Source organism: Anastrepha ludens, chromosome 5 (genome assembly GCF_028408465.1).
Source record: "Anastrepha ludens isolate Willacy chromosome 5, idAnaLude1.1, whole genome shotgun sequence".
In the NCBI taxonomy this organism is placed as follows: domain Eukaryota; kingdom Metazoa; phylum Arthropoda; class Insecta; order Diptera; family Tephritidae; genus Anastrepha; species Anastrepha ludens.
In genome coordinates, this window is record NC_071501.1 from 104,744,163 (window position 1) to 104,767,236 (window position 23,074).

Here is a 23,074-nt window from a genome sequence, read left to right on the forward strand (position 1 = left end):
GAGCAATAGTATTAATTTTTCATTGTTGGTCTTTTTAAATTGTGCTCACCAACACACTCTCAAAGTCAATTTTGCCCACCTCATTCCAAGTGGAACAGGAACGTTGGCTTATATACATAAATATGTGTGTTATCACTTGGCTAGGTATTTCTAGCATTGTATTTGATGTGTATTGTTGTTGTGAGAGTTTGGTTTCATCTGTACACTTATGTGTGTACGTATGTGTGTATATGAGGTCGCAAAGAGAGGAGGTCGCACTGCATTAGAATTAACTCTTACCTTCCCGTATTTCAGAGTACGAGAGACATTCTTATAAATACCAACTAACCGTCTGAGCAAGGACTATTATTGTCAGAAAGATCTATCAGGACGAACCAGTAGAAGCAGCTCGAAGTACTATTTGTAAAATTTTATTAATATTATCTCAAGTAATGTTTGGCGAAATATGGATAATAAACAATTGGTAAGTTAAGAGAAGAAACTTTGCTTTTGTAAATGGGTTCGCTTTAAGAAAAGCAATGCCTTTCAATGTGTTTTACTTGTGATCAAAATTAAAGCGATTAATAAAGGGTAAAGCTATTTGTAAATGGTATGGCTATAGATGACCAAGTGATTTTTTAAAATTATACAATTATATAAAAATTTAAATGAAACACTCAATTTGTATCAATATTAACTGAGAACTTATCTCTTCTATTTCCTATTTTAGCCCACTTCATCATGTAAAAATGAGCAAAACAAAGAGGTGTTTATGGCTTGTACGCAGAATCTCATTGAGCAAAAATGTGCTAAGCTTGAACAACATAATTTTTACCTTTCTGAAAAAGTAAATGAAATGAATATTAGCGACAAAGAAAATAAGCAAAAAATTACTGGACTTAAGCAAAATAATTTTTACCTTAATAAAAAACTGAGTGAAATGATTATAATCAACAAAGAAAGTAAACAAAATTATGCTGAGCTTGAGCAAAATAATTTGTTCCTTGTTAAAAAACTGCATGAAATGAGTATTATAAACAAAGAATGTAAACAAAATTATGCTGAGCTTAAACAAAATAATGCTGAGCTTAAGCAAAATAATATTTACCTTAATAAAGAACTGAGTGAAATGATTTTTAGCTACAAAGAATGTGAGCAAAAAGTTGCTGAGCTTGAAAAACAACTAAACGACCAAACAAAAGTGATACTGAAATTGAAGAATAAGGATAGGCGTAGTAAGCAGCAACGTTATTTCCCACAACAGCGTCATTCCCAGCAGGAGGATAACTTCCACCAACAAGACACGCCACCTCAAATGCAGTCATATCATGTGCTAAGTCCAAAAAATACTCAGCAACGCGAAGAGGTCACTTGCCTGCATAGCGACCTGCAAGGACAACCGGAACAACACCTGGAGCCCAATAATACGCACGTTCAGTATATGGCACAAAAAGTGCATGGAGATATACAGGCATCACCTCAAAAATACCATACTGTTCCAGCAAACTCGAATATGGGCGAAAACATCGCAGAAGTGACAGAACCGCGCATTATAAATTCTGAAACAATCATCAATAATCAAACAAACTCAATGGCCCGAAAGAAATCGCGAGCTTTAAAAAAACAACCACATGAGAAAGTGCGAGATGAAAATATTCTAAAGGATATTATATTTACGGTCGCAACTAGGAGTGGAGTGTCTGAAGAGGAAGTTCGTAATACTATTGCAACAATTCGTGCCGAAGAGGAAACACCGCGCCATGCAAATTGTACAAACGACGGACATCCAGAAATAGGAGAGGCTTTTCAGGGAAATAATCTAGACTTGCTTTGCTCCGTAGCTGCCGGAGACATGGCGATATATTTTCCGGACGAACAGAAACGGAAAGCAAATGTTATGGAATATGAGAGTGATACAGAGCAAAATGGTTCACAGGAGCACGTAAGAGTTCAACCACATTCAAAAAGGGCAGTCGCTACAAAACGGCCCACTCCTCAAAGTAGTAAGCGTAGATGCAGATGGATAAGACCTGGACTATCCCAAGAAGTGTCACAGTGCCCACTCCAACCATTGCAAATAGATGCCAATAACACAAATGACAAAGTGGCTTACGTATCGATTGGTCCTAACAAAACTCTCGTACCACAAAAATATTACGAATCAATTGATTTTACTAATGCTTCAGTGGCAACTCGAAAACTATTAGTGATCTGTTTTGATCGTGAAACATTAGCTACGCACTCATTGACCGGAAGGAGATCGCCCGCTTTTAAAGACAAACCACTTAAAGAAGCGCTAGATCCCCTAATTGTAGACGATATTATATTTGCGGTCACAACTAGGAGTGGAGTGTCTGCAAAGGAAGTACGTGCTGCCATCACCACAAAATGCGCCGACGAGAACAAAATGTGGCGAAAGAAACACCCAGAACTTAGCAAAAAAACAGATAAGGAAAATGTAGGAAATTATACTTTTTAAAATATATGTAATTGCAATTAAAGTATAATAAAGATTACTGTACGAGGAACATTATATATACTTCTATACTTAATTACACAATTTGAAGTGTCATTTTTGGCTACATTTTTGTACAGGACAGACGGACATGAAATTGTGAAATATTCAGCATACCATAAATATTTTTCAACGGCCACATTGTTGATGCCTAAAAAAGTGGATAGGTGTTTTTTTAGAAAACGATTTACAGGACTTTTAAAATCTGATAGACACACTCATGGACATCTAATACTCACTCATTTAAAAGAACTGATAAAAGCACTTCTCTTGCTGTCGTGAATTCATACACATGCGCACACACAAAAGCATTGCTTGTATCATTGATAAACATACTCATGAGAGAGTGCCTTCCTCTCTTTGCAGTCTTCATCTATACTAATATTATAAAGAGGAAAACTTTGTTTGTTTGTTTGTTTGTTTGTTTCTTTGTAACGAATAGCCTCAAAAACTACTGGACCGATTTTAAAAATTCTTTCACCATTAGAAAACTACATTATCCAAGAGTAACATGGATTACATTTTATTTTGGAAAAAAATAGGGTTCCGTAAGATATTTGGATTTTTCGGACCCAAACTGAAAAAAAACTTATATATAAAATAAAGTCAACTTTTTGTGTGTGTTCGCTAACCCGCCGTGTCTGCACCGAATTAAACCAAACTTACACACATTGTTAAGAAGGTATTGAAGATGGTTTCCGTATAGTTTGGATACCTATTGGTGGATAGGGCTCGAGATATAGGTCAAAACGTGGACCCGGGTAACCTTCGGATGTGTATGTACAATATGGGTATCAAATGGAAGCTGTTGGTGAATGCTTTAGTTCAGAGTATTTCCATCCGCTTCGTGACTAGGGTCTCGAGATAGAGACCAAAACGTGGACCCTAGAATGTGTTTGTACAATATGGATATCAAATGAAAGCTGTTGATAAGTGCTTTAATACGGGGTAATTTTCATACCTATTGATGACTAGGATCTCGAAATATATGCCAAAACGTGGACCCGCCGTGTCTTTGAACCGAATTAAACCAAACTTACACACAATTAGGTTTTGACGTTAGCTTATGGGGTATTCTATTGTCCTTGAGACTGCACCTATTGGGTCTCATCGTAAATTTCCTTGTAAGCAAATATTCACGATTTCTATCTGAGCAAATATTCCCATAAATTGTAATACAATTGAAGAACAGATTTTCGGCCTTCGTCCTTTTTTTATATTGAAATTCATGAAAATGTTACCTGCTTATTATTGAAAATGAAGACAAAAATTAGGGTTTGGCGTTAGCTTATGGGGTATTCTGTTGTCCTTGAGAGTGACCTCATCGTGAATTTCTTTATCTGATCTAAGTAAATGTTACCAGGAATTGCATTACAATGCTCGAACAAACTTTCGCGCTTCGTCCTTTTTTTGTTTTGAAATTCATGGAAAGATTACCTGATTATTATTGAAAATTATGACAACAATTAGGTTTTGACGTTAGCTTATGGGGTATTCTATTGTCATTGAGACTGCACCTATGGGGTCTCATCGTAAATTTCCTTGTAAGCAAATATTCACGATTTCTATCTGAGCAAATATTCCCATAAATTGTAATACAATTGAAGAACAGATTTTCGGCCTTCGTCCTTTTTTTATATTGAAATTCATGAAAATGTTACCTGCTTATTATTGAAAATGAAGACAAAAATTGGGGTTTGGCGTTAGCTTATGGGGTATTCTATTGTCCTTGAGAGTGACCTCATCGTGAATTTCTTTATCTGATCTGAGTAAATGTTACCATGAATTGCATTACAATACTCGAACAAACTTTCGCGCTTCGTCCTTTTTTTGTTTTGAAATTCATGGAAAGATTACCTGATTATTATTGAAAATTATGACAACAATTAGGTTTTGGCGTTAGCATTTGCAAAGGATTTACAATGTAGGGGAAATTGAGAGCGCAAGGTGAAAGTTGTCCTGAAGTGGAAGCTAATAATTCCTACTGTAAAAATGTTTAAACTAGAACTCCATACCAAGCCTTCCAGCAATTTTCAGTGCTTTATTCAACCTGATTTAAAAGACATAGTAAAAAACAAGAATATCAATAGAGAGTTTAGTAATAAAGAAATATTAAAGTAAAATTGAGCCGCCTTACCCGCACATGTCATTTAAGGCAGTCCTTTTCCCGCTTTGCCGACATATGTATGTTCATTTGTACCATTTGCTTCATCTGTTCGCCACTTGCTAAGTTTTGGCGAAAAGAAGAGCCCCAATACGAGTATAAGTTTTTCTCGTTAAGTAGGCTGCAGACGACGAAAATCATACGATTCCTTATGCTTCCAAGGGAAAAAATTATTCACACAAAGTATGAATTTTAAATTTTAACTCATTTCCTTTTTCGAAAAAAGCGACCTATGCTTTGCACTAAGTCCCGTTATGAATATGATCATTCGAAACTCAAATTTTTTGTCATTCCAAGTATTGCTTTCGCGTTATTAATTTTCGTTAATTTTTCACTCATGGAGTAAAGTTTTGTTAAGTTTATGTTAGTTTTAAATAAACAATAAATTTGTGCATTTTTCCTAGGACAACATTTTTTTCTCAAGATACAGCTTATCGAATGAAAAATTAGTTTTTGTGTGAATAATTTTGTCCGTAAGTGAATATTATAGTGGAGAGCAATAGTATTAATTTTTCATTGTTGGTCTTTTTAAATTGTGCTCACCAACACACTCTCAAAGTCAATTTTGCCCACCTCATTCCAAGTGGAACAGGAACGTTGGCTTATATACATAAATATGTGTGTTATCACTTGGCTAGGTATTTCTAGCATTGTATTTGATGTGTATTGTTGTTGTGAGAGTTTGGTTTCATCTGTACACTTATGTGTGTACGTATGTGTGTATATGAGGTCGCAAAGAGAGGAGGTCGCACTGCATTAGAATTAACTCTTACCTTCCCGTATTTCAGAGTACGAGAGACATTCTTATAAATACCAACTAACCGTCTGAGCAAGGACTATTATTGTCAGAAAGATCTATCAGGACGAACCAGTAGAAGCAGCTCGAAGTACTATTTGTAAAATTTTATTAATATTATCTCAAGTAATGTTTGGCGAAATATGGATAATAAACAATTGGTAAGTTAAGAGAAGAAACTTTGCTTTTGTAAATGGGTTCGCTTTAAGAAAAGCAATGCCTTTCAATGTGTTTTACTTGTGATCAAAATTAAAGCGATTAATAAAGGGTAAAGCTATTTGTAAATGGTATGGCTATAGATGACCAAGTGATTTTTTAAAATTATACAATTATATAAAAATTTAAATGAAACACTCAATTTGTATCAATATTAACTGAGAACTTATCTCTTCTATTTCCTATTTTAGCCCACTTCATCATGTAAAAATGAGCAAAACAAAGAGGTGTTTATGGCTTGTACGCAGAATCTCATTGAGCAAAAATGTGCTAAGCTTGAACAACATAATTTTTACCTTTCTGAAAAAGTAAATGAAATGAATATTAGCGACAAAGAAAATAAGCAAAAAATTACTGGACTTAAGCAAAATAATTTTTACCTTAATAAAAAACTGAGTGAAATGATTATAATCAACAAAGAAAGTAAACAAAATTATGCTGAGCTTGAGCAAAATAATTTGTTCCTTGTTAAAAAACTGCATGAAATGAGTATTATAAACAAAGAATGTAAACAAAATTATGCTGAGCTTAAACAAAATAATGCTGAGCTTAAGCAAAATAATATTTACCTTAATAAAGAACTGAGTGAAATGATTTTTAGCTACAAAGAATGTGAGCAAAAAGTTGCTGAGCTTGAAAAACAACTAAACGACCAAACAAAAGTGATACTGAAATTGAAGAATAAGGATAGGCGTAGTAAGCAGCAACGTTATTTCCCACAACAGCGTCATTCCCAGCAGGAGGATAACTTCCACCAACAAGACACGCCACCTCAAATGCAGTCATATCATGTGCTAAGTCCAAAAAATACTCAGCAACGCGAAGAGGTCACTTGCCTGCATAGCGACCTGCAAGGACAACCGGAACAACACCTGGAGCCCAATAATACGCACGTTCAGTATATGGCACAAAAAGTGCATGGAGATATACAGGCATCACCTCAAAAATACCATACTGTTCCAGCAAACTCGAATATGGGCGAAAACATCGCAGAAGTGACAGAACCGCGCATTATAAATTCTGAAACAATCATCAATAATCAAACAAACTCAATGGCCCGAAAGAAATCGCGAGCTTTAAAAAAACAACCACATGAGAAAGTGCGAGATGAAAATATTCTAAAGGATATTATATTTACGGTCGCAACTAGGAGTGGAGTGTCTGAAGAGGAAGTTCGTAATACTATTGCAACAATTCGTGCCGAAGAGGAAACACCGCGCCATGCAAATTGTACAAACGACGGACATCCAGAAATAGGAGAGGCTTTTCAGGGAAATAATCTAGACTTGCTTTGCTCCGTAGCTGCCGGAGACATGGCGATATATTTTCCGGACGAACAGAAACGGAAAGCAAATGTTATGGAATATGAGAGTGATACAGAGCAAAATGGTTCACAGGAGCACGTAAGAGTTCAACCACATTCAAAAAGGGCAGTCGCTACAAAACGGCCCACTCCTCAAAGTAGTAAGCGTAGATGCAGATGGATAAGACCTGGACTATCCCAAGAAGTGTCACAGTGCCCACTCCAACCATTGCAAATAGATGCCAATAACACAAATGACAAAGTGGCTTACGTATCGATTGGTCCTAACAAAACTCTCGTACCACAAAAATATTACGAATCAATTGATTTTACTAATGCTTCAGTGGCAACTCGAAAACTATTAGTGATCTGTTTTGATCGTGAAACATTAGCTACGCACTCATTGACCGGAAGGAGATCGCCCGCTTTTAAAGACAAACCACTTAAAGAAGCGCTAGATCCCCTAATTGTAGACGATATTATATTTGCGGTCACAACTAGGAGTGGAGTGTCTGCAAAGGAAGTACGTGCTGCCATCACCACAAAATGCGCCGACGAGAACAAAATGTGGCGAAAGAAACACCCAGAACTTAGCAAAAAAACAGATAAGGAAAATGTAGGAAATTATACTTTTTAAAATATATGTAATTGCAATTAAAGTATAATAAAGATTACTGTACGAGGAACATTATATATACTTCTATACTTAATTACACAATTTGAAGTGTCATTTTTGGCTACATTTTTGTACAGGACAGACGGACATGAAATTGTGAAATATTCAGCATACCATAAATATTTTTCAACGGCCACATTGTTGATGCCTAAAAAAGTGGATAGGTGTTTTTTTAGAAAACGATTTACAGGACTTTTAAAATCTGATAGACACACTCATGGACATCTAATACTCACTCATTTAAAAGAACTGATAAAAGCACTTCTCTTGCTGTCGTGAATTCATACACATGCGCACACACAAAAGCATTGCTTGTATCATTGATAAACATACTCATGAGAGAGTGCCTTCCTCTCTTTGCAGTCTTCATCTATACTAATATTATAAAGAGGAAAACTTTGTTTGTTTGTTTGTTTGTTTGTTTCTTTGTAACGAATAGCCTCAAAAACTACTGGACCGATTTTAAAAATTCTTTCACCATTAGAAAACTACATTATCCAAGAGTAACATGGATTACATTTTATTTTGGAAAAAAATAGGGTTCCGTAAGATATTTGGATTTTTCGGACCCAAACTGAAAAAAAACTTATATATAAAATAAAGTCAACTTTTTGTGTGTGTTCGCTAACCCGCCGTGTCTGCACCGAATTAAACCAAACTTACACACATTGTTAAGAAGGTATTGAAGATGGTTTCCGTATAGTTTGGATACCTATTGGTGGATAGGGCTCGAGATATAGGTCAAAACGTGGACCCGGGTAACCTTCGGATGTGTATGTACAATATGGGTATCAAATGGAAGCTGTTGGTGAATGCTTTAGTTCAGAGTATTTCCATCCGCTTCGTGACTAGGGTCTCGAGATAGAGACCAAAACGTGGACCCTAGAATGTGTTTGTACAATATGGATATCAAATGAAAGCTGTTGATAAGTGCTTTAATACGGGGTAATTTTCATACCTATTGATGACTAGGATCTCGAAATATATGCCAAAACGTGGACCCGCCGTGTCTTTGAACCGAATTAAACCAAACTTACACACATTGTTAAGTAGGTAATGAAGATGATTTCCGTATAGTTTGAATACCTATTGGTAGATAGGGTCTCGAGATATAGGTCAAAACGTGGACCCGGGTAACCTTCGGATGTGTATGTACAATATGGGTATCAAATGGAAGCTGTTGGTGAATGCTTTAGTTCAGAGTATTTCCATCCGCTTCGTGACTAGGGTCTCGAGATAGAGACCAAAACGTGGACCCTAGAATGTGTTTGTACAATATGGATATCAAATGAAAGCTGTTGATAAGTGCTTTAATACGGGGTAATTTTCATACCTATTGATGACTAGGGTCTCGAAATATATGCCAAAACGTGGACCCGCCGTGTCTTTGAACCGAATTAAACCAAACTTACACACATTGTTAAGTAGGTATTGAAGATGATTTCCGTATAGTTTGAATACCTATTGGTAGATAGGGTCTCGAGATATAGGTCAAAACGTGGACCCAGGTAACCTTCGGACGTGTATGTACAAAATGGGTATCAAATTGAAGCTGTTGGTGAATGCCTTAGTACAGATTATTTTTCATGCCGCTCCGTGACTGGGGTCTCGAGATATAGGTCAAAACGTGGTTGTGTACGTACAATATGGATATCAAATGAAAGCTGTTGATAAGTGCTTTAATACGGCGTAATTTTCATACCTATTGATGACTAGGGTCTCGAAATATATGCCAAAACGTGGACCCGCCGTGTCTTTGCACCGAATTAAACCAAACTTACGCACATTGTTAAGTAAGTAATGAAAATGGGTTTCGTAAAGTTTGGTTGTAATTCGGAGCACTGGCAACGGGTACAGCGTGCTTTTGAACCAGCCATAATGTCGCTTACTTTTTTAACGCTTGGGGCGGAACTGAACTGTCAAATTAACAGTGTGAGTTACAATGGGTCTATATTTCTTTCTGATTTGGATGCCATAAGGAAAAAACGTAAGTGCAACATGTAAAAATTGTTTGTGAATTTTTTTGGAGTGGATTTTGGAACAGTGAATAATTTCTTACGAAATTTGAGAACTTAATGTGAAATCCGAATGAAATTATGTGTTCGTGAAAAAAAAATTTTTTTCGTTTTTTTTTTTGAAAAATATAAATGGATAATGGTTAAAAAAGCTCCAATGCTTAATAAAACATATTGTATAAATTGAAACGAAAAATTCATGGATGATCAGGAAAAAAGACGATTGTTTATTCATATGCGTTGATTTGAAATTTAAAAACAATCTTCTTTTTTCCTGATTTTCAATTTATATTTTATATTTACTCAAAAACAAATAGAAAAACAAAAAATATTGTTTATGCCAAAGCGCTTGAATAAAGAATAAAGAAATAAATGATATGAAAACCATATCTTCTCTGTTGTAAACCATATCTATTCTATTTTAGTGTGCCCAGCGAAGGGGGGCCGGGTTTGCTAGTAATTTATATACATATGTGACTCTTGCTTCACAACGGACAGCGCAAACCAAGGCGAATTTCAGCCATAGATAAGCTCCAGCATACGGGCCTACTAAAAGTATCACGCTCAAACGAATCAGCAAATAAGAACTTTCATGCTCTCTTTGGTGTTGTGTTTATTTTGGATATTCAAAAAATATTTTTGTCATGATTTTGTGGTAGGTAAATAAAATTCATTCATAATCAAATATAAAGGGAGCATCGACTCCATTGTAAATTGTTATTCTTCGATATTCTATTCTTAACGGATGCATGATGGAGATGCTGCTGCGTTAGCTTTAATTTTTCTATGTATTTTTTTCTTAAGAACAAAGTTTCTTCAATCATTAGGTATCATCTTGATGTTGTTCCACAAATACAGTTGCATGGTGTTGCGTTGTGTTGCATCGTGGTACATTTGTTGTTAACTTTTCTTTAGTTTCTGCACTTCGAACTGCACAAATGTGATGGTATATGTAAATATCAGCTGCTTATGGCTATGGCACCAATAATTGATAACGATAAGGATAATCATAACCAGTTGTAGTGTGATTTGCTGAATTGCGGCGAAAATCCAAAATTCCGGCAAAGTATGGCAAATTTATGGCGTTATGGTTATGACACCTCTACTTTGGACTTTTAAGACAAACTTCAAATTTTGCCATTAATTCTATGATACTGCAATATCTGATTTTTATGGGTATGTCATGATTAATCGACACATGCTGTAATGTTGCGGATATGGTGTTATGGCTACGGCCCCACTAATTGCAGCTTAAGAAACTAAAGCAAAGGTTATAGAATTTTACTTGGTTTCGATGGTGCCGAAAAATACTAAAGTTTTCCACAAAGTTGCACTTTTCCTGTTTCCTCCGGCGAAAAACTTTTACTGCTTTCAGGACTTGAAAAAACTCGTTGAGTACAAATGCATAAACCTTTTAAGGGGCATCCAAAATGACGCTCCAAATATTCAAGAAATTTGTCCATGTGTCTAGGTCTATATTGGGTGTAAGCATAGTAACCACTAACAACGTAATGTTCTCCTATTTTAAAATGGGGAAAATTAGCGTAATACTGGCTTTAAAAACATACATATGTACATGTATACATATGTGGCCAGTTGATAATACTCTTTCTGAAGGGATTTTGTAGTATATGTATTTCAAAAAATAAATTTTGAATTGAAAATAAATTCATTGTTAAGCGACATTTCTTTGTTAAGCAAAACAAAGAACACTATGAACTCTACGAAAGTTTAGCTGGTGTACCCCAGGGCAGTATAATGGGCCCACTCCTGTACTCTACGGCCACGATTTACCAGTCACTGAGGAGACTATCGTCGGAACTTTTGCAGAAGACACCGCTACTCTCACAATTGACTGTAACCCCCAGAAGGCTTCACTTAAACTCCAAAAAGGACTTGATAATTTAACTCAACAGGCAAAAAATAAATCAGTTAAAGTCACTTTTACCCTCAATCGAAGCATTTGCCCTCCCGTGAAACTGAATAATGTAATATGCCGTCTTTGTTCTTACACGAAAACACCCCGGTCAGAAAACCTTCTGTAAGCCGCCGAACTTTCTGGTAGAATTTTCAGGCGTTGTTCCTACGGCCAGCATCTCAAGCTCCTCGCACTCACGTATTTCCTCCTCTCGTTTCTTCTTTCGGATAATACATCTCCCTTCTTTTCTCGCAGTATGGCTCTATAAGCAGCATCTTTTCTTTCTGCGGCAGCATGACATTCCGCGTCGTAACAACTGGTTTTTCAGGCTCGCCGGAATCCGATTTCTTCTTCGATGGCGGTACGTAGAGAACGAGAAATGTTGCTCCATTGCTCGTGCATGCCGGTTTGTTGGGCAGTACTCTCTGAGGGCAGGAGTGATAATCAAGTGGCGAATCTTCTGGATGTCTGTTGTGATTGCAGCTTTTCGATGTTGAACATTCTTTGCGTAGGTAGATGCACGTTTTTTGCTGCACAGAGGCGTGTGCGCAGTTTGGTTGCAACGAGGTAATGATCCGAGTCGATGTTGGCAGATTGATTACCTGCAAAATTGACAATCAGCTGTCAATACTGCTTTGTAAGATTTTTCTACATAGAAATTCTTTGGTGGAATATTTCGATGTTTTTGGTTTGTCTAATTATTATTAACGATATGAAGAAAATACAAGGAGAAGGAATAGCTAATTTAATTGCGCAATTGGCTGCTAGTAATAAACCGTTGGAGGTAATCCGTAAAACTCCGTTAGTGTTACCATTTCTACTGGCATGTCGGCAGCTTCCCCTCCCACAACTCCAAACGAAACTCTGCTGCCGCTCTTCCTGTAAAGTGAATCCATAATTAATAATATTTAACAACGCAGCAGCATTCGCGCACCATTTCGCAGCTTTGCACATTTGTATTCACCATATTCGTAAACAATCCAATGATATGGGAAGAGGTTGTGTTGATTTTTATCGTATATTATTACCACAGGCTAAATTTTGTGAAACACATCCCAAGTGACATGGAATCCTAAGTTCCTCTCAAAAAATGATTTTTCCCATACCTATCGAACAAACCTTTTCGCATTGTACAGTGGTGCAAAGAGTAAAATTTAAAGACGAAAATTGCTCCAAAGACAGTAAATATACTAAATTTACGCATTCATTATTGTTGCCCTGTTTTTGTCGATAACCCGCGATTATTTTTGAGATTGTTTCAAACAAACAATCAAAGTAAGGGTCGTCTTTCCTGGAAAATTTCTTTATTTGGTTTTATTTATTTCCTTATTACTGAACTTAAAATAAGGATCTCATGTTACCGGAATATTTTTGGAATAAATGTTAATCAATTTAGTAAGAATTTTTATTTTACATTGCACATTTAGTGTTTAATCTCTCTCTCGTAATAAAAATATTCAGAGACTCTACCTGTTACAAAGCACTATTGCAAATACGTTTGTTTTATCAAAAATGGCCAATATAAAGCAAAAACAAATTTTGGATTCTGGGTATATGTAATATAATATGTGCAACATATAATTAATTGGCGCTTACACCCCTTTTAGGTGTTTGGCTGAGCTCCTCCTCATATTTGTGGTGTGTGTCGTGTTGTTGTTCCACAAAATTTCTGGGAATGATCGACAAAAATATGTGCTGCCTCGAATGGGTTGAATGAGTGTATGTTAGATGCCCATGAGTGTGTCTATCAGGTATTAAAAACCCTATAACACATTTTCTCAAAAACGCCTATCCATTTTGTTGACACCAACACTGTGGCCGTTGAAAGATATTTATGCTGAATATTTCACAATTTTCCTGTACCAAAATGTAGTCAAAAATGGTACTTCAAATTATATAATTAAGTAGAAGAGATATAAATAATGTTCCTCGTACATTAATCTTTATTATACTTTAATTGCAGTTACTTGTATTTTAAAATATATAATTTTAATTTTTGATAGTTTTTTTCGTTTTTGGTACCTATTTCACTATCTTCTAGTTCATATTTCCCTTATTTTCTTCTTCCCACAATTTTCTCTGTTCGGCGCAAACTGCGGCGATAGTATTACGAACTTCCTCTTCAGACACTCCACTCCTAGTTGTGACCGCAAATATAATATCGTTTATAATATCTTCATCCAGCACTTTCTCATGTGGTTCTTCCTCAAAAGGCGGCGATTCCTCTTCAGTTGTTGCGTGTGGAGCTGATGGTTGATTGTTCATGGTTGTTGTGCAATTTAGATTGCGCGGTTTTGTCGCTTCTGCGGCATTTACGGCCAGTTGCTGCTGGGAATGACGATTGTCTGATGAAGTGGGCTAAAATAGGAAATAGAAGAGATAAGGTCTGAGTTAATATTGATACAAAATGAATATTGCATTTAAATTTTTATATAATTGTATAATTTTTTATAAATCACTTGGTCATCTATAGCCATACCCTTTACAAATAGCTTTACCCTATATTAATCACGCTTTTCTTAATTTTGATCACAAGTAAGGCACACTGAAAGGCACTGCCTTTACTAAAGCGAGCCTATTTTCTTCTGTAAACTTACCAATTGTTTATTATCCATGATTTGAGATAAAATAATTTGATAAAAGTCTATAAAAAGTATTGCGAGCTGCTTTCACTCGTTCGTCTTGTTGAACTGTTAGTTAATATTTTTAAGAATATTTATCGTACTCTGAAATAACAGTAGCTAAAAATTAATTCTAATACAGTTCTGCCTTTTCGTTTCGCGGTTCATATATGTACATATATATAAATGTACATAAATTTACAGTAAAACCATCGACCGTCACAACAAATAAAATGCTAGAAATGCTTAGGGTATTCAGTCGTAAGTTAAACGCGTAAGCGAGTAAACAAAGTTTAAGACTCTGGTTTAGTAATCCAGTCATCGAGTTCAGAGCAATTATTGTGAGAGATTTTATTTGAATAAAAACGTAACAAATTCTCAACAACGTTAACATAGTTATGGACTCTCCAATTGGGAAGATGCCGAAACGTTGTCCACGAATATCTAGCCAGGTGTAATCAGTATGGCAGACTAACCCTCTATGAGCCCATGTAACTTTCAGACCACACTTTGTACCAAATAGTTTTGGTTTTTTTTTTCACAAGATAGTTTGCACGTCTGTAATATATATTACAGGTAACGCTCCTATAGCGCGGTTCGCAAAATGCGGATCATTTTCTAATTTTCTTTTTTATTATATCATTTATACACGTATTTTTATTTATAAAAAGCGGATTTCCCGAAAATTAAATTTTTAAAGAGTTTTTGGATTGTTATGTTTGTCTCGTCATTCACAGTAAAGAAGTCGTGAGAATTACATCCCCAAGTTTTAAAACATTTGTGAAACAAAAAGTTTTCATAAAAATATATTTGAAAACTTTTAAAGGTAAAGGATTTGTATGCTTGTATTTTTTGTCTTAGAAGTCTATTTTGTGAAAATCAACGTTAATACATTTCTAATCAGTAAGTTTCTTTTAGTTTTTTTATAGCTTAAATCAATTAAATTGTAATTTAGGCCCTAAAAATGCCAAAGGAAAGGAAATACCTTCCTTCGTTAAAATGAAAATTTACAACAATGGAAACCAAAATTACAATTTTGGATAGACTTCAAAATCAAGAAAGGGTAGCTGATATTGCTTGACATTTTAAATTAAATGAATCAACAAAAAGAACAACAAAACAAAACGAAGAGAAAATAATTTGTTCGATATCATCTGGATCATCGGTACTCGCAAAAATCACTTCTCGTCCACGAGCAAAGATAATGGAACAAATGAACAAGCGCTAACCGTATGGATAGAAGATATTTCGAAAAAGCGAGTGCTCAGACGCGAATGTAATTAAGAAAAAAGCATTAATAGTATTCAATTATTTAGAGGAAACAGGTCAACCGATGAAGACAGCCATCAATTCGTGGCTAGCAAGGGATGGAACATGAAAATTATTTATTTAAAAAAAGAGAACATGGCATTTAAAGTTTTACTACTTTTAGACAATACTTCGTCTCATGCAACTGATTTATGTAATCCTTAAAGAAATTTTACAATTAAAGCTGAGAGCTTGCTGGAAGCACTATTCCAGAGGTAGCATTTCAGGAACCTATATTCTACGAATATAGAAACGTAGCGAGACTGGCGAATGTAATACCAGCAGATGAATTTGACAACATTAGTATGAATGATATTCGAGATTTAGTTACGGATGACGAAATAAATGGAGCAGTTTTAGTGACAATGACAAATGAAGCATTATCGATTGAAGATAGCTCTGACGATATTCCCGATGTAGGAAATAAAAACTTTTTACTAAAAAGTGTGGAGAAAATGTTAAATCTGGGCAATGACCTGAAAAAGTATGTTTTAGAAAACGATCCTCAAGGGATAGAGCAGACATTTTTTCTTTGCACTTTTCTATTATTACCTCTGGGCAGAATTTCAGGTAGATACTGGTGTGGTTAATGGATAGTCTCGGGAATTAATTGGAATAAATCCAAAAAATTAATTTAACCGTTAACATATTGCAGATTACCTCCAAAATTTACAATCAGCTGTCAATACTGTTGTGAAAGGATTTTCTTCATAGAAATTATTTTGGTGGAATATTCCGGTGTTTTTGGTTTGTGTAATTATTACTAGCGATATGAAGAAAATACAAGGAGAGGGATTAGCTAATTTAACTGCGCAATTAATTGGCTGCTAATAATAAACAGTTGGAGGAAATCCGTAAATGACGTTTACTGGGGTTTCAAAAAATTATGGCAGCAGTACGCATTCGTAATACGATATGGGCACACGCTTTTTTCTGTTATATGATGGCATAGTTAATAATACCTAACAAACATTTTATTAGAACAAAACCTGTTATCTGTACCGGCATCAATTTTAGTTTTACTTCGACGTTTAGTTTAGTTTTTACTTCGACGTTTTTCTTTACCCTCGTAAAAATAATGATTACAATGATAATGATAATGATACACAGAAAACAAAGGGCTGTATGTCAAAAAGTATGGTCATAATCTAGGATTATTTTATAATCTCAGATATTGGGAGAGAAATTTGGTATGCGAAATCTCGCTATTTAATTACGAATTGGGAGTCAAGCACGAAAAAGTAGATCATCTATTTTTATGGGAACGCAATATAAAGCAAGTTGTGTTGCCATTAGTTGTGACTTTTTTAGCAATCCAGCGATCTGAACTCTTAGGAATAATTGAAAGAAGTTTTACTTAGATAAAAACATGACAATTTCATACCAATATAAAATAAAGTCTAAAAAAATTACATTTTGGGCTTACTTTGATAATCTGCAAAATATATTTTGACGCTTTGTGGCAACACTGCAATCAATCTGTGGCCTTTTTATCGACAAAGTTGAACCGTCCAATTGACAAGTAGAAAGTAAATTTTACAATTGGATTCTTTGTGTTTTTGACTAGCAGAATAAAACTAGGGAGTTACAAACTTTCTCCCATCAAAAGACTAATTGAAGTAGTTAATTTATAAATTGAATAGTTTGTAGCAAACAGAATTCAATTAAAAGGGTAAATATGGCCGATGAGCAGAGCATAGTGGATGCACAGAAACAATTCGCTGATGTGGACATAAATAACGGCAGTGTCTCCGGAGCAGAGGACGACGAGGAAGAGGAAGTGCCAGCGCCTGGTACTGTGAACAATGATTTATTTGTCGTAACACCGACTAGTGAAATACATGTGAGTGAATCATTAAATTTAATTTGTTAAAAAATCGACACTTGCCGATTACCAAAAATATTACTCAAATCGCCTAAAGATTTATGTCGTAGCAGCGTTGGTCTAACACCACCAGATCTGAATCAATAATAATAATAATGGGCGGTGTCTCAAATTTGTAGTATTTAGTTTTCACACATATTTAATTGTTTTTCACGTCAGCAGCAAAGACGGGGGAAGAGCTAAACGCTTATGCAGCGGTACGCTATATACATATACATGGCGGCCGGTATTGAGCTCTGCTATGTACTAAAGAGTTGGCAATTGCTATTGTTTGCTTTGTAAAAGGCATAAATAAATCATCTTATCAACAAATACGTATACCATATGTATGTATTTATGAATTTTTGCTGAGGGCAATGAATTCGTTGTGCACAACACAATTACTCATTACCGCTTTCAAATCAACTCATTGCATATCACAGAAATTTAACACAATACTGGTAAATATGTTTGTAAGAGTATATAAATGATAAAATTCATATTTTATAAAAAAAAAAAAATTGTCTGCCCTTAATAGGAACACTAAATTTATTATGTTTTATAATTTTTTAGCGCCGGATTTCTTCAAGCCATCTCGAAGATGTGCTGACAGACAATGGCGACTATTTCATTGAAGTCTTAGTGGCTGAGCCACAAAAAGTAGGTGATGGAATCGGTTCATACCTTACATATAAGTAAGTATCTAACATACTAACAATAACAAAAATATGGCTGTACGATATGTCTTTCGCAGGGTGACAACGAAAACAAACATTCCGAAATTCAAATGCACAGAGTTTAGTACAATGAGACGATTTAGTGACTTTTTAGGAATACATGATGTTTTATCAGGAAAATATACAAGACTTGGTAGAATCGTCCCACCAGCACCATCAAAAAATATAATAGGTAAGTAAAATAAGCGAGTCAAAAAAAAAAAAAAAAATACAGTTGCAAAGAATTGCTCATAATAACTCCAAACATATAAGCCTACAAGTACTTCAGACACATAATATTTTTTGTTTAGGCAGCACCAAAGTGAAAATGAGTCCACAACAAACTGAACCTGGTGCACCGCGGAATGCTGAGTGGGTCGAAACGCGTCGAGCTGCTTTGCAACGTTATGTGAATCGCACTGCTCAACATCCAGTGCTTCGGGTTGATCTAGATTTCATCAACTTCTTGGAAAGCGATCAAGTAATTTTACTTTATTTTCACAATCAATTTTTAGTGCTAATTATTCATCTATTCGAAGGAGCTGCCACGCGCGGTTAATACAGCCACGCTGAGTGGCGCTGGTGTGATGCGTCTTTTCAACAAAGTTGGCGAAACAGTAAATAAAATTACCTATAAAATGGATGAGAGCGACCCTGTGAGCTGAAAACTATTCACCACATTCAAAATCAATAAATCTAACTATTAAACACTTTCTTGTTTCAGTGGTTCGATGAGAAAATTACTGAGGTGGAAAATTTGGATGCAAATTTACAAAAATTACATTCAGCGCTCAAATCGCTTGTTACCACAAGAAAGGAGTTATCCGCTCTTACTGGTTTGGTCGCCAAATCTGCGGCCATGTTGAGTACGTGTGAAGAACATACTAGCCTTTCTCGTGCGCTTTCTAATTTAGCTGATGTGGAAGAAAAAATCGAATTACTACGCTCCGAGCAGGCCAATTCAGATTTTTTCATTATGGCCGAATTTGTAAAAGACTATATCGATCTATTTGGCGCTGTTAAATCTGTATTTCATGAACGAGTGAAGGTATTCCAAAACTGGCAACACGCACAATTACAATTGTCAAAGCGACGAGAGAATCGGGGGCGTTACGAACTAGCCAACCGCACTGATAAGCTGGAGCAGGCCCAACAAGAAGTCGAAGAGGTTTTGAACAAAATGATTTGGGCAACTTGATTTTTTATGTATTTATTTAATTATAGTGGCAAACCAAGGTTCAACGTTGCCAACAGCAATTCGACGATATATCGGCGGAAATTAAAAAAGAAATGGAACGATTCGAGGCGAAAAGAATACGGGAATTTAAAGTCGACACCATGAAATACATTGAAGATCAAATGGCTCATCAACAACAGGTTACAGGTCAATTAAGATTAATTTATTCCAATTAATTTTTTTTTCTTTTAACAGATTGTATCATACTGGGAAGCTTTTATACCCACTGCACGAGAAATTGTTTAAATAGAACTGCATACTGTAAGAAAAACCCGCTTAAGTGCTAAGGTGCAGAAAATCCTTTTTATTAAATGTCTTTGGATGAATATACAGCATGTACCACGGCGCATCTAAGAAACACACTTTTGCTAATTCGTCTGCCGATACGAATGCTTTAAAACAAAAGCAAGTGTAGAAGGGCAACGGAAATTCTGCGTATTCACGTTCCACAATGTATTTTCCATTAAAAGTTTAACATTTATTATTATTATTTTTTTGTAAAGTATTCAAAGTTTTCTAATTGTTAACTACAACATAGACTTCAACGTAATTATTAACGTTTTTATAGGATTATTATTGATTGAAGTGTATGATTAATCTATTTTTTTGGGGAGGACCAAATAAAATTCAGAATATATAAAATATTGCAATACCCTGAGTGGGCATAAATATGTTAATTTATGTTTCTATTATAAATACATATATATATATATCTCAAAAATATTTTGAAAATTGGAAACTGAATACAAATAAATCACGGAAATTGAATGAATAAAATTGTAAATAAGAATGCAGTTAAAATAAAAATCTTTCATTATAATTGTTAATGAACTAAGCATTAAATACAATAATATGGTATTCTCTCTGAATGCCACCATTAAGAAACGTAAGCGTTGCTCGCTTAAGTCCTCTCAAGCAATTACGCTGGAAATTAATGAGGAACATACCTATGCAGACTTGTGCGAAGACATCTTAATCAAAATAAATTGTATGAGCATGTCAACACAAAAAACCGTTACTATCGAAGAAAGCACGTTTGTATTTCGCAAATGCCCATAGCAACAAAGTCGTAAATTTCTGGAAAATAATACTTTTTAAGGACGAAACTAAAACTAATATGATTCGTTCTGATGGGAAGACTTTTGTTCATCGTGAAAAAAACCCACGGTATACAGCACAGACTGTAAAGCGCGGTGAGCGTAACTTAAAAGCTTGGAGAACATTTTTTTGAAATGGAGTTAGACCAGTAGTGAAATATATAGCTATATGGATAAGTTTGTTTAGCTTGATATTCTCCAAAATACGATGGAACCATATTCCTTCGAGTCCATGCCACTAAACTGGTTATTCTGGCATTATAACGACCCCAAGCATACAGTAAAAGTTGTGAAAAATTGGCCTCCCAAAGAAAAAAATATGCAGTTCCGGATTGGCCAGCACAACACCCGACCATAACACCCCTGAAAATCTGCGAAACGATATTAACATTAACGTTGAGCAAAAAAATTTAAAAATGCCAGTGAACTATGGCGAGAAATACAAGAAGCGCGGAGCTCTACTCCTTAGGAGAGATGCCAAAAGTGAATGAAAAGTTTACTTCGCAGATGTGAGGCAGTTTCAAAAAAATTATAGATACTTAACTAAATAATAATCAGGCAAGAAGTTAAAAAAAACAATTTGAAATAACTAATTTCTGTTTTTCTTGCAGATCGATAAAAGTGTGATATATCAGTGTCCAATTCAAAATATGATAAACTCCGAATTTTCGAGCTTTATTAAGCGTTTTTTTCTTTATTAGGTAAAAATAATCACCATTACATGTTATTGCAAAAAATTGCGCTAATTTTCTTATGATGCTTATACCAGAGAATGTTAATGCATTATTAACATTCTCTGGTAGTGGTATTTAATTCGCTGGGCAGATATTGGCCCCTATTATGAGTTACATTCGATCTTCGATATTCGCTGGTTGTCGAAGATCGAAAATCGAATGTCAATTTGGTATTATGAGCGGTGCAACCCTATCCAAATTTTCGTTGTTTACATTTAAATTTAGAGTCGAATGCAATTTTGCTTTCGATCGTGTAGCGTATTGTGGGAAAACTTGTTAAAGAGTAAGTTGTTTGCGATTATTTATGGTTTTATAGTAACCAAATAATAAATATATACTAATTTTATGCAGGTCGAAAGTCGTGAGTACCAAACAACAATTAGAAAGGCGAATCCACAATTCGCAAAAGGGATTTGCACCAAAGTTCAAGCAGCAAAAAAATGGGAATTTACAACGGAGCTGAAATGCTTGGGACCACCAGTGAGAACGGCAGCAAAATGGATTAAGCTTAATAATGTTTTTTTTTTGTGATGTTTATAGAAATACATTTTTATTTTCCCTTGGTAGGTATGGGCTGAAATACGTAGAGGAACTGAAATACATATTTTTTTCGAATGACGAATAATTGAATAAAGAAAATTTATAACAAAAATAAAACAGAAACTGTGGCGTAAAGGCTTCTATTTAATACTTTTTAGATTTTTCTATAATATTCTCAAAATTTCATTTCTTATGTTTTCTACTTCTCCGTTATTTGACTCCACTTCAATATTTCCAGCATCATCGTACACAGTGGGTTGAGCAAGTCCTAGCATACCTTCATTACCAATACTCAATTGGTACGATCCCTGAGCATAAAATCGCAGAACTGTGGCTAGCTTTAACATATTTGGAATGGATTTGGCTCGGGTGCACTGCTGCAACTGGTTTTCTGTACTGGACAGTAGGTTCATAAACGCCTCTTTAGATAATCTAAAGTTCTATAAAAATCTGTAAGGAAATTTCTGTAATATTAAGTGCGTCAACACATTTTGAAAATTCTAAACTTACTCAGTGGAAGCCATTTCTAGGGAGTTGGATGCGCCGCTCAACTGTTTTCTACTTCTACTAGTTCACTAATCTTTCATCGTCCGATGAATCGTCGAACCACAACTCCGTTGTACTCATTTTCACAAAATATACTTTTTTTAACTTTTAAAAATGTTGTTAGCAAAGAATTTCAATACAATCGGTTTTTCTTTTATTTTGATTTGCTGTATCAGCTGAGAAAAATTATCTATTGTAAATGCGTCGAGCGATCGAAATTCACAATAGTCCTATTCTTCAACGAATGAGCACCATAATACCAAATGAAAATTCGTTCGATCAGCACTTTCGACTACAGTCGAAGATCGAATGTTGCTCATAATAAGGGCCATTGTTTTATGAAGAAGTTTATTCATGGCAGAAATACTCTCGGAGCATTGTCATTGCCCAGAGAACGTTAAATATTATATAGGGTTTTTCAATTGGCGCGGGTCGATTTTGGCGCCCTGTGGCAGCCATTTTGTTTTGGTGACATCTGTCAAATCTTTTGTTTATTATTTAGTTGATTATGCCAAATCATCATGGCAAGTTACACGATTGAACAGCACGTTCAAATGATAAAATTTTATTATCAATATGAGTCTTCATTAACGCAAACGTTGCGCGCATTGTGCCCATTTTTCGGTAGACGTGGTGGCCCTTCCAATTTCTTATGGCCCATATTGAACCATATGGACCTAGACGACATGTGGTTCCAGCAGGACGGCGCTACGTGCCACACAGCAAACGCCATTTTATTCCATTTCCACCATCTACCCGCCCTTATTGAAAAACCCTTTAACGTTCTCTGGGCAATGGCAAAAAGCGCTTACTATTTGCTAGCTCATCT

General features: G+C 35.3%; 4 protein-coding genes across 4 annotated transcripts; 3 read left to right on the forward strand and 1 right to left on the reverse strand.

Annotated features, from left to right (window-relative positions):
• The first annotated feature begins 320 nt into the window (after positions 1–320).
• Positions 321–2,512, forward strand: LOC128863980 (uncharacterized). The gene is made up of 2 exons (XM_054103434.1): positions 321–463; positions 710–2,512. Exons 1-2 carry the CDS (start codon positions 446–448, stop codon positions 2,456–2,458), a joined length of 1,767 nt encoding a protein of 588 aa, XP_053959409.1. The 5' UTR covers positions 321–445; the 3' UTR covers positions 2,459–2,512.
• Positions 2,513–5,472: 2,960 nt separating this feature from the next.
• LOC128863982 (uncharacterized) lies at positions 5,473–7,664 on the forward strand. Its single transcript, XM_054103435.1, has 2 exons — positions 5,473–5,615; positions 5,862–7,664. The coding sequence occupies exons 1-2, from the start codon at positions 5,598–5,600 to the stop codon at positions 7,608–7,610; spliced, it is 1,767 nt and encodes a 588-aa protein (XP_053959410.1). The 5' UTR covers positions 5,473–5,597; the 3' UTR covers positions 7,611–7,664.
• A 5,838-nt stretch (positions 7,665–13,502) lies between these two features.
• LOC128863459 (protein insensitive-like) lies at positions 13,503–14,310 on the reverse strand. The gene is made up of 2 exons (XM_054102622.1): positions 14,180–14,310; positions 13,503–13,940 (listed from the first exon to the last, which is right to left on the reverse strand). The coding sequence occupies exons 1-2, from the start codon at positions 14,195–14,197 to the stop codon at positions 13,620–13,622; spliced, it is 339 nt and encodes a 112-aa protein (XP_053958597.1). The 5' UTR covers positions 14,198–14,310; the 3' UTR covers positions 13,503–13,619.
• A 2,685-nt stretch (positions 14,311–16,995) lies between these two features.
• Positions 16,996–20,121, forward strand: LOC128863458 (sorting nexin-2). Its single transcript, XM_054102620.1, has 8 exons — positions 16,996–17,354; positions 17,949–18,070; positions 18,130–18,284; positions 18,403–18,572; positions 18,631–18,747; positions 18,816–19,259; positions 19,316–19,468; positions 19,524–20,121. Exons 1-8 carry the CDS (start codon positions 17,190–17,192, stop codon positions 19,572–19,574), a joined length of 1,377 nt encoding a protein of 458 aa, XP_053958595.1. The 5' UTR covers positions 16,996–17,189; the 3' UTR covers positions 19,575–20,121.
• Positions 20,122–23,074: the final 2,953 nt, after the last annotated feature.

What these genes read in the sequence shown, in the direction of transcription:
- LOC128863458 (XM_054102620.1), top strand. Translation starts at nt 17,190, where the DNA reads ATGGCCGATGAGCAGAGCATAGTGGATGCACAGAAACAATTCGCTGAT. An exon ending in GGTTCATACCTTACATATAA is followed by an intron (nt 18,071 to 18,129) that starts GTAAGTATCTAA and finishes TGTCTTTCGCAG; the next exon opens with GGTGACAACGAAAACAAACA. An exon ending in CCCAACAAGAAGTCGAAGAG is followed by an intron (nt 19,260 to 19,315) that starts GTTTTGAACAAA and finishes ATTTAATTATAG; the next exon opens with TGGCAAACCAAGGTTCAACG.